Raw genomic sequence first — 12,475 nt, 5'->3', positions numbered from 1 at the left:
TAATTGTACCAGGGGTGCAAATAGCCTCACCCTAAGGCTAATGAAAGGCGATGAGAACATGCCAGAAAGCCAAGTTTCGTCATATAGACACTCAAAGGATTTTGAAACATTTTTAAAAAATCCTTTGTCCCCAATGCTGTGAGGGTGCTAAATAACACTAGAAACCATACATAAGAATGGAATGTAGGGCGAGACAGACTTCCGGGTTGCAGGTTTTATGCACAGCAAGCATTTTTAGTAGGCTATATTTATCTATTTATGTTTATTTTACTTTTGTAGACACAACCTTTGTAATGTCATTTGCCATGAAATATATTATCTGTTTTGTCCGTCTTGGCTATAATGTTTTTAATGTCCTGTATTCTTGTATTCTTGGTGAAACCAAAGAAAAATGATCTGTGGATAACAAAGTTTTCGTTCGTAAAAGTCATGATGAAATGTCTATGGTATTGCAGAAGCCAAAGTAATGGTAAAATGTCTGGTATTTCAGGAGCCAGAGTTATGGTAAAATGTCTATGGTATCACAGGAGCCAAAGTCATGGTAAAATGTCTATGGTATTGCAGGAGCCAAAGGATTACTTTTTTCTTCCCTTTCAAAGATCTGCTTCAACCCTCTCTGCTTTCATCTTCAAAACTTGTCAAATCCTCTTCTCCCAATCCACACATCCAGTTGAATGAAGACTAATGACTAATTTCTTCTACTGAAATATGAAAACCATGCATCACTGGTCACTTGGTCACTTAGTCACATTAGAGCGAACGCTAAACATGACCCTTGAACCTGGAGGAGATACAGGTTTGAGTAATTCCTGACAGCTCTGACTGCTGCAGAGAGAGGGCTGATTTGAGAGATAGGCCTGGGTCTCATGGGTCCCATGGCACCATACAGCAGCAATGTGAATTATGCAACAGGAGTAGAACATCTTCTACTACACGCATTCTGTGGGCAGAGAGACAGGATGAAAGGAAATGTGGCTTTATTACGATGCACTTACAGTAGATAGTAAACAGAGAGTGCTCTTAGTGTGGGATGATGAACTGTTAGTACTCTGTGCCTACAGCTGGCTAGAAGGCATTTGGCAAAGTAAGAACAATAAATCAATCCATTCAAAAGTTCAATCAGATGTTCCTCGCTCTTGTTCTCACTCTCAGTTTACATTGAATGCCTTCGATAGTGCCAAGAGTGTTTCCTTTTTTATTTCAAAGAATTTCTCACTCATAAATCATCTGCCAAATCCTCTGTTACTTCAAAGAAGAAAAGAAAACTGTGTCTATTGATAGCAAACAGAGAATTAGACATTTATTAATTTAACTTTCCTTCCTCTGTGCAGGACTTTTTCAGCAAATCAGATCCCTTTTTGGAGATTTTCAGAGTGAATGATGACTCCACCCAACAGCTTGTGCACAGAACAGAGGTAGGATCGTATGTCGAAATAGTCTCCAAATGACCTAAACCAACCACACCAACTGTAAGTCATGTAAACCTATTCTGTTTACATTTGCAGACAGTCATGAACAACCTCAACCCTGTCTGGCAAACTTTCAAAGTTTCCCTGAACTCCTTATGTAGCGGTGATCATAACCGAATACTTACGGTAAGAGAATTGCTTTTCTAGAACACCATTGCACTCATGAGGTCTACTAGGAAACACACACACACAGCACAATAATCCAAAGGTTTATCATTTTAATTTGAGCTTGGTAGTGGGGCTTGGAGAACTATGTTCTGATCACACAAGTTTAATATCAGTTGGAGTGACTGCCTCGGGAGGTGGCACAGATTTAATTTGCTGGTGAGGCAAACTATGACTGAAGTTCTGAGCTCAGCAGTCTCTGGAAGTCTCTTTGGGGAGTTTCATCAGTGACCAATACTTGGAGCTGGCCTTTTTTGTACGCTGCATCGTCCTTTCGCAAGTCAGTGTGTGTGTGGTGTTGCTTGTGCATTACCAAATGCATTAGTCACACACCATGGGGGACTACATCTCTGCATCTTAATTCCCTGAGCAAGTAATGCTGATAACAAATCTGGACCCCAAACGGCTTCTCTGTAAAACTTCTCAAGGCAAAGCACACTCATGAATACATTAGTGTATTGATCTGTCACACAGGCATGAGATAAAGACCTTGAGGTGATTAATATTTCCTCCTCTGATACTGATAATGAATGAACCCCGACCAGTAGAAAGCGGCTGAAGTGCCTTTGAGCAAGGCACCTAACCCCTCACTGCTCCCCGAGCGCCGCTGTTGTTGCAGGCAGCTCACTGCGCCAGGATTAGTGTGTGCTTCACCTCACTGTGTGCTGTGTGTGTTTCACTAATTCACGGATTGGGATAAATGCAGAGACCAAATTTCCCTCAAGGGATCAAAAGAGTATATATACTTATACTGATACTGATAATAACACATGTAAGTGCTAGCTCCTCTCTCCTGATGTGTGTCCTCGGCCCCCCCGCGTGGTCGTGACAGAGCCGTGGCCGTAGCATGGCGTCTGCCATCACTGTCACATGCTGGTGAAATGCGGCGCAGCATGTTCTATTACAGACACCTCGGTGGGTTGGCTGTCCTCGCCTCGCCTCCTCCCTTCCTGCGGGCCGACTGTGAGAATCACTCCATCAGGAACATGGGAAGCCCCGCTGCTCTGTAATCTCCCTCTGCTGACACACATGGGAGTGCGGGCCCCTAAAGCAGGGGCGCACTCCTGTCAGGTTGTGACGCCACGCCAGCTCTGTGGCATCTGGCTGGAGCTCTCTCTCTGGACTGTGCCGTGCCGTCCGTCAGAGACGGTGCTGGCCAGGCGATGACGGACGGTGACATCGGTGACGGGGGGGACACTGGTGTTTCCCTCGGTGTGGATGTCTCTCTCCATAGCACTGCGTATCCTGGGACCAGCAGGGGGTTTAATGGTGCTGATGCCGAGGCAGGAGGGCGAGCAAGAGGAGATTACCACACACACTCGCTCTTCAATCCGATCCAGACAGACAGCACTTGGTCTCTGTGGAGGAGAGCAGTTGCTGGGAGAAAGCTGGAGGCTGGCTCCCTCACTACAGCCTGAGAGGGGAGATGATGCACACAGGCTCTAACACGCCCATGTTCATTGTTTATGTCCTTCTTTAATCCCTTTGTTAAACAAATGTCTCTTTCACTGTGTCACATTTTATTCACATTCCTCTGGATTATTCTTGCATTTAAGATGATTTTACAGAGATTGCATGTATCACCAACATCCTGAGGCAATATGTATGGAAATCAAAGCAGGGTATTTGCATTGCAGAATGTAATGAATCATTTGAGTTTGGAAATCAAACCGGGGTATTTGCATTGCAGAATGTAGTGAATCATTCGAGTTTGGTGAATCGCCCAAGCAGTAAAGTTATGTCTTCATTCTGAGGATTGGTAGTGCCACAGTAATTATTAAGCAATCGGTAGTTTTCTGCCAAGGCAACGACTAAGGATGCAGTGGAGACTAAAGTGTAGTGCATACACTTCATAACTATCTCTCTCGCTCTCCTTCTTTCTTTCACTCTTTCACTCAATATTCCATTGCTCCCTTCCTTTTCCTCTTCAACTTTCCTGTGTTGTACACCCTTCAGATTACTGTGTTGTTACAATACAAATGGCTGTAGGTAAGAATAAAGCCTAATTGAAACACACACAGCCTCCAGAATCAAGATAGCTCAAGTCAGGTTTATTCATATAGCACTTTAAAAACAACAACAAATGACTGAAGTGCTATATAATAATAAGAAGAAAAATGTCAGGACATGATAGACAAAACAGTAGACAATTCAAAGCAATGTTTGGAAAACATCAAGATTAAAACAGACGACAGTAAAACACACAAGAGCAGGAAAGAACAATAAAATTACATAGGTAAAAGCAGTTACCTATAAAACAAGTACTGTAATGCATGTAATACAGATTAATAATAAAAGAGTATACAATAAAATAAAATAAATAATAAAAGAGTATAAAACAAGTATTCATACTTGTGTTTTAAGGTGTGATTTAAAAACAGGCAAAGAAAGAGCCAGCCTTATTTGCAGCAGCAGCTCATTCCAAAGTTTAGGGGCAATTACTGCAAAGGCCAGTTGACAGAGGTACAATATGCAGCATTGATCAGCAGACCAGAGTACCCTCGATGGAGCATGTGGTTTTAAAAGATCTGATATATATGAAGGAGCAAGCCCAATTAAGGATTTAAAAACAAATAACAGAATTTTAAAATGAATCCAAAAACGTACAGAGAGCCAGCGAAGGGTAGCGAGCACAGGGGGTGATGTGCACTAGCTTCCACATTTCTGTTAGAAGGCGGGCTGCAACCTTTTGGAGAGGGAAGAGCAGCTAATGCCCACAGGCAGGGAATTACTGTAATCAGGGCAGGATAAAATGAAGGCATATACAACCTTTTCAAAGTTAATAAATCATAACAATGGCTCCGCGATAAGAGCCTTATAATGGAAGAAGCTGAATATTACCACAATTTGTATGTGTTTCTCTATCTTCACCTAGATTTATTGCGAAATGTTTGACGGTTCCAGGGAACATACAGAGCTGCTTGAAAGTAACCCCTGAACAGTTTTTACATATGAACTGTCAAGTGTGTATAAATGCATGGACATGTTTAGAGGGAATTGTGTTAGAAGCCAAAAAATCATGAAACATGAAAATAATGTACAAAAGTAAGTGAACCCTTAGCTGCATTGGTGAGTCAAGTAGGTAATTGATTAATGTCAAACATATTTGCTGAAATAATCAATTAAGCCTACTAATGAAACAGACTTCTGTGGACTCTTTTTGTCTCGATGGCAAAAAATAATTGATTGTAGATTTGGGTATGGTCAGCATAGGAATGGAAATATATGTACTATTTTCTTAGGATGGACCCTAAGGGTAGCATGAAAAGGGAAGAAAATGAGTGGCCCAAGAATAGGCCCCTGGGGGACCCCACAAGGGAGGTGCTGACACAGATTCACCCAGGCTGAAAGAAAACCTCAGCTAAGATCTAAACCACCCCAGAGTGATATCTTTAATATTCACACAGTGCTCCAGGCAGGAGATTAATATACTGTGATCCAGCTGATAGATCAAGAAGTATCAGAATAGTACAGTCCCCAGAGTCAGTGGCTAGTAACAGATAATTAAGAACTTTTAGATAAAAAAAACATAGAAGGAGTGTACTCAGCTCTGTTTGAGTCTGAGTGGTATCTGAAGTGCATTGCTGATTCTTTACTATGAACCACAGGCATTCATGTAGCATTCTCACTCCTATGCACCAGTTTAACATAGTCAGACATCTGCTGATAGAAAACTCGTGTCATAATTCAGTCATCCTGCTGACATGACAGACACAGCAATGGCCAAACAAAACAAAATAATAGAAGTCTATATCCCTCTCGTTCTCTATCAGGACAGGAATTTTAGCATAGCAGAATAAAGCAAGATCACTGCAGGACACATAGCACAGCAGTCCTTTTCATCTGCCTTTCTCTGTGTGTGGCAGCCACTCTATGGCCATCCCTTTCAGTCCTACTTCTTACTGACAGAGGAAGAGCGGAGCTCTGTATGTGTGACCCCTTTAAAACATGAATAGGAAGGCTGTGCCTTTAGAAGCCCTGAGTGTCTAATCCTCTCATCTCACCCACCCCAGTAACTCCATATAATGACCTCCATATAGTGGGTTACTGTGGCAACTGGCTCATTGTCATTGTTTTGGAAGGTCCTCTGAAGAGTTCTGCACTGCAGGAACAAAAACATGAATGGAGAAGTCTGTTGCACCTCAGTACACCTGAGCTAGACTGATGTCAAGCCAATTATTTTTGGCTTAAAGTGTTATTGTAACACATTTGACATTTGACTAATGCAATGGGAACTAATATCTCATTACAAGACAGATGGTGGACCCATTTATGTGTTGGTTGGAATAATTTCACTAATTTTAGTACTCTGATCTCAGGTGATGCTCTGATGGAAAAAGCTTAATAAGCTTGTCTGAGCGGTAAGCCAGCAGCTTCAGTGCTTTGCAGCATAGTGTGTCTTCTTCCTTTTTATGGCCTGCCAACTGGACAGTTTGAATAAATTACCTGTGGAGTAGGTGGCCACACAGTTGGCCCTCTGACATGATTTGTGTTCTACCTCACAGCAGGTGATTGGTGGTCGAGTTTTTGCTCCACTACCTACTCAAACCAACGTAATCTGAAGAATGGTCTCAACCAGTAGCTTCATTAGGGTCCACCTTATTCTGTGCCAGTTACTTATGATTAATTGGTATGTTGACAGATTTATTAGTAGAACGAGTGTTCTTAAACAAGCTTTTCGTCACAACACCACCAAAATATTGCATGTGTTTATGCAGGCCTATAATTAAAGTTTATTAAGAATTGATGCTAATTTTTTTGTGTTGGACCTTCTCGCTTAAAGAGGGACTAATTGGATTGTTTCCTTGCTGATGGTTGGATAACTGATTAAAATCACTGTCTTTTCCCCTAATGAGTATCGTGATTTTGGCCTCTCCCCCCCCCCCCCTCTCTGTGTGTGTGTGTGTGTGTGTATTTATATATATGTATGTGTGCTGGCAGAAGTGACTGGTTAACGAGCAAGCCATAATGGTCTCAGATAAAAAAGAAAAAAAACCTCTGACAGGTGTGTTGTCGAGCTCCCCGGATCCCTGTAGGTGCTAATTGGCCCAGTCTTTACTTCGCTGCCATTGACCCCAACAAGGGGAACCTGCGGAGCCGACTACCAATTTAGTACTCAAAAAGAGCATTGAGGGATCACCAGTTCTGTTTATAGCCGTTCTACGCCACTTGGGTTGAACAGCCAGACATAGTCCTCCATTGGAGGTTCTGCTGATGTGACGCGCTCTCCGGTTCTGCATTATTCATGGGCTTCTTGGAGTGAGTTAAGTGGGACATATTCTATGGGAAATTGAGGATGCCCTCTGTCAGGGAGATGACAGCAATATGTCAGTCCTGCCTTTCATTTCCTCATAGCCACACTTAAGGATCCATGTTGTGGTTGAGTTAAAATATCCTGATGGCCCGCAGCTGTTGGAGAGTTCCCTCCTTTTTCTATTTCAAACGGTAGTTGGTACATAAAACAACATTAGTACATAAACCATTATGGAAAAGTGTTCTGAAGACAAGTGTTCTGGAAGGGCAACACAGGTCTGATTTAATTTTGTTTACATTAATTAAAGACGAGGCCCTTTTGTAATATCAAGGTTGATTAAATGTTTAAATTAGAGCTTACAAATTACTTTTGATAAGAGAGAGGTAGAGCAATTGTATGGTCAATTTTAGGATTTATAACTCCACTCCTCCCAGTTAATTTCTATTTTATGTATTTGTGTAGCGTCAGAGTCCTGGGGTAGGCAGGTAGGATTGTGGCTGACCCCTCCCACCCTGGACACAATCTCTTTGAGACACTCCCCTCCGGAAGGAGGCTGCTGTCCATCAGGACCAAAACCTCACGGCACAAACTCTACAGTTGGCCTCACCAACAAAGCCTGCATCCCCCACTGTCACTGACACTGACTCTTACAGTAATCTCTTACCTTGACCCCCACTGACACCATACAGTCACGCTGCACTACTAAGAGAAATGTGATTACATTACTTTGTTGTCACTTATGGTTGTCTGTCTCGTCCTAACATGTTGTCTATTTATTGTGTTATTGTATTTTATGTATTTTAATTATTGTATGTCATGTACCTTGAGTGTGTGTGTGTGTGTGTGTGTGTGTGTGTGTGTGTGTGCGTGCCTGCGTGCGTGCGTGCGTGCCTGTCTGTCTGTCTGTCTGTCTGTCTGTCTGTCTGTCTGTCTGTGTGTGTGTGTGTGTGTGTGTGTGTGTGTGTGTGTGTGTGTGTGTGTGTGTGTGTGATGTATTGTAGGCAGTGTGGAGTATAACACTGACATCAACAGTTGGGTGGGGCTCCAGCAACACCTCACAGTGGAGTGTCTAAAGAGCAAAAGGAAGAAAAGGGACATTCTAAAGAGTCAGATACTCTAATAGAGTCATTCTAAAGAGTTGATTAGTTGTTTTCAGCATAGATGAGTCATTCTGATCTGACATATTTCAAAGGACTGTAAAGCAAAGCTAAGCTATTTGCTGGACATTTCAAGAGTGTTTTTACAGAGTTACACACACTGGCATTTGATGTAGTTACACAATATGTGTGGTGTATTTCAGAATATTAAGTGTTGAAATCAAATAGATATTAGGAGTAGATTGTGGATTCTGGCTCAGGATCCTGTAGCTATGGAGGGACAGAGCAAAATGTTCTGTTTCACAGACAGAGAGACTAAATGCTGAGTGTCAACAGGGACAGCTGGTTAAACACTGAACAATTTCCTACAATTGATTTATTGATGGTGTCATTATTCACACACACCTCACATGTATTTGCTCCACACATGTCTCTCTCTCTCTCTCTCTCTCACACACACACACACACTCCCCCACTCTTCCTCTCTATCTCCCTCTCCATCTCCTTGAGACAGTCGCAAAACAGTCAACTAACTAAGCCCCGGGTGTCTTCCTCATCCTATTTTCTGATTGCTCTGAAAGGCTGAGCTCGGCTGGTGTATTGCCTTCCTGTCCTCCTCTCCCAAAGACTTTAATAATGACACATGCTGCCTCATCTACCTGGCTGATCTTGAGGCCTGATCATGCACACTGGTGATGAAAACTGGGTCTGTGTGTTCTTAGCACTTATAGTTGCTGCATTGTTCATGAGATCATTGTGGCATTTAGAGAATAGATAAATGATTGATATAGGTTTGTTGTTTTTTGCCACCTGCTGCTGTGTCGTAGATGTGCTGTGTGTTGTAGATGTGTCCCATTACACAATTTCTGTCCTTCATGAGTACGTAGGTGGCCTGGTACAGCTTGTTAGGTCTGAACTATTAATACGTTTTTGAACAACCACCCGACCTACATTATTTAAAAAAAAAAAAACATCTTACTGTAATATTCAATATCATGAATCCACCATGTTACGTGTGTTCAGTATTGTAGGTCAATATAAATCCAGAGGGAGTCAATTAACCATGGTCCCATAGCGCATTACCCATGTAGAGTTATTTACATGTTAGAATTTCATATCATTATCAAATGTGGATCATGTTTCCATAGCCCATTACCCATGTAGAGTTATTTACATGTTAGAATTTCATATCATTATCAAATGTGGATCATGTTTCCATAGCCCATTACCCATGTAGAGTTATTTACATGTTAGAATTTCATATCATTATCAAATGTGGATCATGTTTCCATAGCCCATTACCCATGTAAGAGTTATTTACATGTTAGAATTTCATATCATTATCAAATGTGGATCATGTTTCCATAGCCCATTACCCATGTAGAGTTATTTACATGTTAGAATTTCATATCATTATCAAATATGGATCATGTTTCCATAGCCCATTACCCATGTAAGAGTTATTTACATGTTAGAATTTCATATCATTATCAAATGTGGATCATGTTTCCATAGCCCATTACCCATGTAAGAGTTATTTACATGCATTTCATATCATGATCATGTATATTGTTTTTTTTTCATGGTTTGGCCAAGGACGGCATTGGACTACACACTAACTCACAAGCATGGAAAAACTGTACGTTATACATTTATGCTGCATATATGATGCATAATGATGCATGAAGTGGCATATACTGTAGCTGTAGCAGCATATTGTAGCATGTTGTAATTGATGTTCAAAAAGCCAAGGAGTTGTATTAGAAAGTGCTCCATGCCAAGTTATGGGTTCCCTAACAACAGCAGCCAATCACTGTCAGCCTGTCACTCCGAGTGGTTAAACTGGATTTTTCATTCCATCATCAAACTTTAATTAATTCCATAATGTCCATTACTGACTAATTTATTTTGCCATTGGCATGGCTGATTCGCCTTCCGTTTCCCTGATGTTTGCAGTGTGTTTGTGGTGAGGCCGGTTCACAGCACTCACGCTCTGTTTGCAGCATTACCACTGCCACTGAGGTTGCACATAAATGCCGAGGCCAAACTATGCACATATCCACTTAACCTTGGGGACATCCTCCCTGCCTTCCTTATCAAGCTTTAGCAACCTTCTCTGCATCTGTGCAGCATCTGTGCTGTGTGCTGGGGATGTGTGTGTTCTGAATAAAGCACAGTAGAGGTTTTAAGGTTTAACTCTAGAAACAGGGTTTCCAAGTTTGACTGTGCAAATGTTTTATATTTTTGCTATGAATGAATTCCAGTTTGGTTCAAATTAAGATGGACTAAATAAACATGTTCTTTTGAAATGCTTTCTTTTGTGTAGTCAACCTTTTTAAACCTTGTTATCAGTCAACTCCTTTATCAACTATGTATATTGTATTTACTCAATTTGATATGACTGAGAGACTGTTTTTTACTGCATGCCATAATTTATTTCTGTACAATATTTTTTTGTTTAAATAATACATGTTTCATGATAAGGATCTGCTTGTGTCTGTTCACACAGTGCAAAGTGTGGGACTGGGACTCTAATGGCAAACACGACTTCATTGGTGAATTTGAGGCCACCTTTAAAGAAATGCGGGGGGCCATGGACGGGAGACAGGTAAAGTGTACACAAATAAACAAACAAACATGCCTAAACAAGTTTGACCATTCAACTCGCAGGTAAAGAAAAATTATATTTAGAATGTACGAATGCAATTTGTTGGAAAGCTCTAGAAAAGCCCAGCAATGTGTTGGAAAAATCCAGATAAATAAACTGTTTCCGTTTCACTAACAAAACAAAAAAGGAAAAACTTGCCATGGATAATTTGCTGGTATGTCATATAATGAGATATTTATTCTGGCCTGGATCCGCATATCTTCTGTAGTAGACCTCAAAGTCACTGGCCATCCTTATAAATCACAGAAGTTGGTGTCTGTCTCCTCAGTCCTGTAATTAAAGACTGACTCAGTGATGCCAGTAATGGGTCAGCCTGCTGAGTAGGAGAGACAAGGCTCATTCATCACAAGCCCACAGAGTGGGATGGTGACATCTAATTCTGTTTGGGGGAAAAAAAATCCACCACAGCGATATCTGTGTGACGATAGGAACTGTCTTTTTTGATAGGCCCTTTGCTTTTTGTTGTTTATTTGTTTTTTTATTATTTGGCTGTCTTGCCATACTTTCTCTTTTGTGTCTGTGCAACTTAAAGAGTTATCTGACGCTGTTTCATGAGCTTAGAGTAGTAGGGAGAGAGAGGGAAGAGGGAGGGGTTGGATAGTTTGAAGGGAGATCTGTTCCCTCTCATGGAAGATCCAATCTGCTCTGGATACTACTGAGCGCAAAGAAGATGGACAGTTTTGTGCTAAGCAGGGGAAAGCAAAGGAACACTAGTCATCGTGGCTTTTGCATTTGTTAGGTGTGTGCGTATGTGTGTGTGTGTGTGTGTGTGTGTGTGTACTGTATGTGTGTGTGCATGCCTGTGTGTGTGTGTGTGTGTGTGTGTGTGATTATGTGGACCTCGATGAAATGGTAGAAATAATTGGTAGGCATAGATCCTTTCACTCCCACTCTTTTTATAGCCCCTAAATCTCAACCTCTAATGAAACGGCAATATATCTGGACAGCGACAGTATGTTGAAAATGGCCACAGCTGTCACCATTCTATGCCTGTTCCTCCGGGACTCCGTGAACATTCCGATGAATCACATCACTTCACCTCAGCTCACTCTGACTCGGAATGTCCTCCTTTTATTCTGTGTGTAACTCTGTGTGTGTGTGTGTGTGTGTGTGTGTGTGTGTGTGTGCGCGCGCACAGATGTCCCGTCTTAGGCTCTGCCAGGACCAGTAAATGAAATGACAGGCAGACAGTATTCATTTCACACAGCAGGTCTACCCAATGAGTTTCTGAATGCGCTCTCTCTTCTGAAAGACACTTCAGCTGGCATTGAGCTTAATTAAAATACTGGCCGATAAAGACCGCAACAAGTGTGCACTGAGTTCAAAGTTGATGATGAATTAATTGTGGTCAATTAGTCAAATTGAACATGATTTAACCAGGCCGACATTTACAGTATATGTTGAACAAAAATCTGTATAACAAAATCGATGAAAATTGGAGGCAAAATCAGAGCAAATGGAGCAGCCTACATTAACCAGATGCCTTTGAGTGTTTGCCTATAATCTTTCCAGCACAGGACTGTGCATGGCCGAGCAGATGCCTTCTTATTACCACGCTGACTAGAATGGCACAGGGAGTAATTGGGTTACATAAAAGGATACTTTGTGGGCTCGCTGTGCAAGAGTTAGAGGCAATAGGGGCATTAAAACATGGCGCCCAACCTTAATCGGTTCTTTCATGGCTTTTATGACCATAAGCTTTTCTGGCCTGCTAACACGATCTTGGGTTAATGTTAATGTTTTGGAATGGCAGCATATCGCTATTTTGAAAAGTAATGAATGAAAAAGTCATCTAAAAACCCATGTTTAACAGGCCTTATAT

The 12,475-nt window shown here is 41.5% G+C and overlaps 1 protein-coding gene across 1 annotated transcript in view; it reads left to right on the top strand.

The window, feature by feature from the left end:
- Positions 1–12,475, top strand: part of cpne4a (copine IVa) — a 56,442-nt gene that overhangs the window by 28,261 nt on the left and 15,706 nt on the right. Inside the window, exons 6-8 of the mRNA XM_076279427.1 lie at positions 1,332–1,415; positions 1,506–1,595; positions 10,495–10,593. Coding sequence (XP_076135542.1) covers positions 1,332–1,415; positions 1,506–1,595; positions 10,495–10,593 — 273 coding nt within the window. The remainder of the gene's footprint in view (positions 1–1,331; positions 1,416–1,505; positions 1,596–10,494; positions 10,594–12,475) is intronic.

The sequence above is a fragment of the Alosa pseudoharengus genome, unplaced genomic scaffold (genome assembly GCF_046254945.1).
Source record: "Alosa pseudoharengus isolate Yale_2024_CS ecotype anadromous, Long Island Sound unplaced genomic scaffold, YU_APseudo_1.1 YU_APseudo_1.1_scf_12, whole genome shotgun sequence".
In the NCBI taxonomy this organism is placed as follows: domain Eukaryota; kingdom Metazoa; phylum Chordata; class Actinopteri; order Clupeiformes; family Clupeidae; genus Alosa; species Alosa pseudoharengus.
Note: the sequence above shows the minus strand (reverse complement) of the source record. Positions and strands in the feature narration are given on the sequence as shown.